At 45.5% G+C, this 2,374-nt stretch overlaps 1 protein-coding gene across 1 annotated transcript in view; it reads right to left on the reverse strand.

Moving 5' to 3' along the window:
• The window catches only part of foxp4 (forkhead box P4), a gene marked incomplete at its 5' end in the record, with an annotated part of 55,723 nt that extends 53,963 nt beyond the window's left edge, over nt 1-1,760 (reverse strand). The window contains one exon of the mRNA XM_083661975.1: nt 1,688-1,760. Within this exon, the coding sequence (XP_083518101.1) occupies nt 1,688-1,760 (73 nt within the window). The remainder of the gene's footprint in view (nt 1-1,687) is intronic.
• Nucleotides 1,761-2,374: the final 614 nt, after the last annotated feature.

Below are 2,374 nucleotides of genomic sequence, written 5' to 3' on the forward strand. Positions count from 1 at the left end.
TTGGCTGCAAATATGTTGTTTGAAGAGATGATTGTATAAACAGATAGAGTGATAGACGTAGGATTCGTCTATGTGTCACAAAATGATGAAATTTTTCGACATTTGGGGGATTTTGGGATTATTGATCGTACATCGTACAGAGGTCGAAATTATCGTACAAATACGATAATTATCGTACGTCTGGCAACGCTGTGTAGCATTCTCTGTGTTATGGTAAGCAACATGAAGGTAGCTTCCTTGGTTACCCTCTGCTTGCGCGAGCTCATACTAGCCTTGCAGCTAACCTCACTAGCTCAGGGAAAATCTTCTTGTTAGAGGGAGAGAGGGAGACGCTGCTTCTCACACGGACTCACTGTGCGTGGAAACTCACAATCTTTTGCGGCTTTTCTCTTGTTTGTTTTACTCGGAGACGACACGTCCGTCTGGCTGCACGGGAACAGGCAACTGGGATAAGCCCTCCTCTGCTCTACAGCTGCTCCCCATTGGAGCGACTGTTTCAGTCGCTGCCGGATGTCCGCTCCCCGCTTATTACAAGCTCTGTCATTGGCTCCGACCATGTCAATCAGAGCGGCTTCCGCTCCCTCTCCTCCCTGTGTGTCGCTGTAAATAGTGCCCAAACAACAACGCTAACTAGCTAGCAAGCTAACGGCACAAACCTACACGCTAGCTCGTCACTAGCGGCGCCGCCAGACTCATCTCACGGTAGGAAGGGGAGGCTGGCCAGCGAGACTAGCACGCTCAGAACCAACCACCCCCATCCGTCTTAACATACAAGACCGCAGCCATACCCTGGCATAGGTCGAGAGAAGCTTCCTCACCACAACTGGCTAGCCCACGTGGACATGGACAACACCGGGAGACAGGACCGAGAGAGACACCAGCGGGGGTCCATGCCCAGGCGTGAACCCACGCAATCATGGATCCTGCCCGGGAAACCGTTGGGTTTTCGTCAGGCAGGTTTTGTACAGCCTGACGAAAACCCAACGGTTGAAACGCGTTGTGGTATTTATCTTGCCCGTATCACCTTCATGAAGATGTACTCTGTTTTGTTAAACTCTTTGTAGTACACAGGTACAATTACTTCCAATTAAATTGAGGCTTTTACAACAGCATCCAAGGAAGCTCTGAGTTCAACTACAGGCAGACGGCCACTAGGTGAGCTAATGAACCCACACACTCACGTTCTGCTTTCTCTTCTCTCAAAACAGTTTTACTGGTTTTACGCCTCCACAGCTGATTTTTTAAGGTGTGGGGGCGTGGCCGGGCACGCCCGGGCTGTCTTAAAGAAATATCCACGCATCCTGACGCAGGAGCGTCCTAATTCCCATACTCTCATTGGTAAACAATGAGTGGAGAGGTACTGTTGTGTCGACCACGAAAGATAACAGGCAGACACATGGCACACAGTGCGTTTACATGCACACTAATGAACCAATTATCATCAGACTTCTACAGTTACCTGATGATCAAGCGGTCATGTAAACAGCATTAAGAGAAATCGGATCAACATTCTTTCAGCTTTCTGCTGAATCATCGGTTTTATTCAGCGCATGGACCAGTCTCATGTCAAGTCACACACTTTGAGGTGAGTTCCCGCTTTATTCTGATTTCAGATTATTATTATTATTTCTGATTATTCTGATTATTCTGAGTGATCTGATTATTGTGTGCATGTAAACGCACTCACAGACGCACTGGAAGCCACACTCAAACACACTGCTTATGTGCTCAGCACCTCGCTGGGTGCCGGCAAGAGTCATGCACATAATTCAATCTCAGTGTTGAACATTATTCTAATATTTAAACCAATTTACTGTAATGTGGAACATACTGTACGCTGGATGTGTCAGCCAGTAAAATAGCCCTCTGAATCATGGAGCTATTCTATTATAACTTCAGATATATAGGCTGAAAGTCTTGATGTGTTTCAATATTGATGCCAAAAAATCTATAGGACCCATTTAAGGATCAAGGCCATATTAATCAAACAGGAGCGGAATTCCAATCCATCTGGAAATCTGATTTGGTGAAGATTTACTACTGTGGGCCTACAGCTGGGATAAAACAAAGAGTGAAAAATGTCCTTAATTCTCCTAAAATGGCGCGATGTTTTCCGGCTGCCCAAATAAGCCTGTAGACCAACGCTTTGTGAGAAGTCCCTTTAAATAAAACAGTGGCTTTAAGAGGAGAAATAACAAGCTCCCACATCACAGCGCTTCAGCCCCACAAGCATTTTACTATTCCTTCTGAAATTATGCCCACCTGGCATCACTTAAAGTCACTTAATTAATAATTTATCAATACATTTGAAGTGATTAAAATTCATGACCAGAAAGTGTTTTTAAAATTTTGCCCTTGTACCCTCAGGGCGTCC

The sequence above is a fragment of the Poromitra crassiceps genome (assembly GCF_964638095.1).
Source record: "Poromitra crassiceps genome assembly, chromosome: 27".
NCBI classification, from domain to species: domain Eukaryota; kingdom Metazoa; phylum Chordata; class Actinopteri; order Beryciformes; family Melamphaidae; genus Poromitra; species Poromitra crassiceps.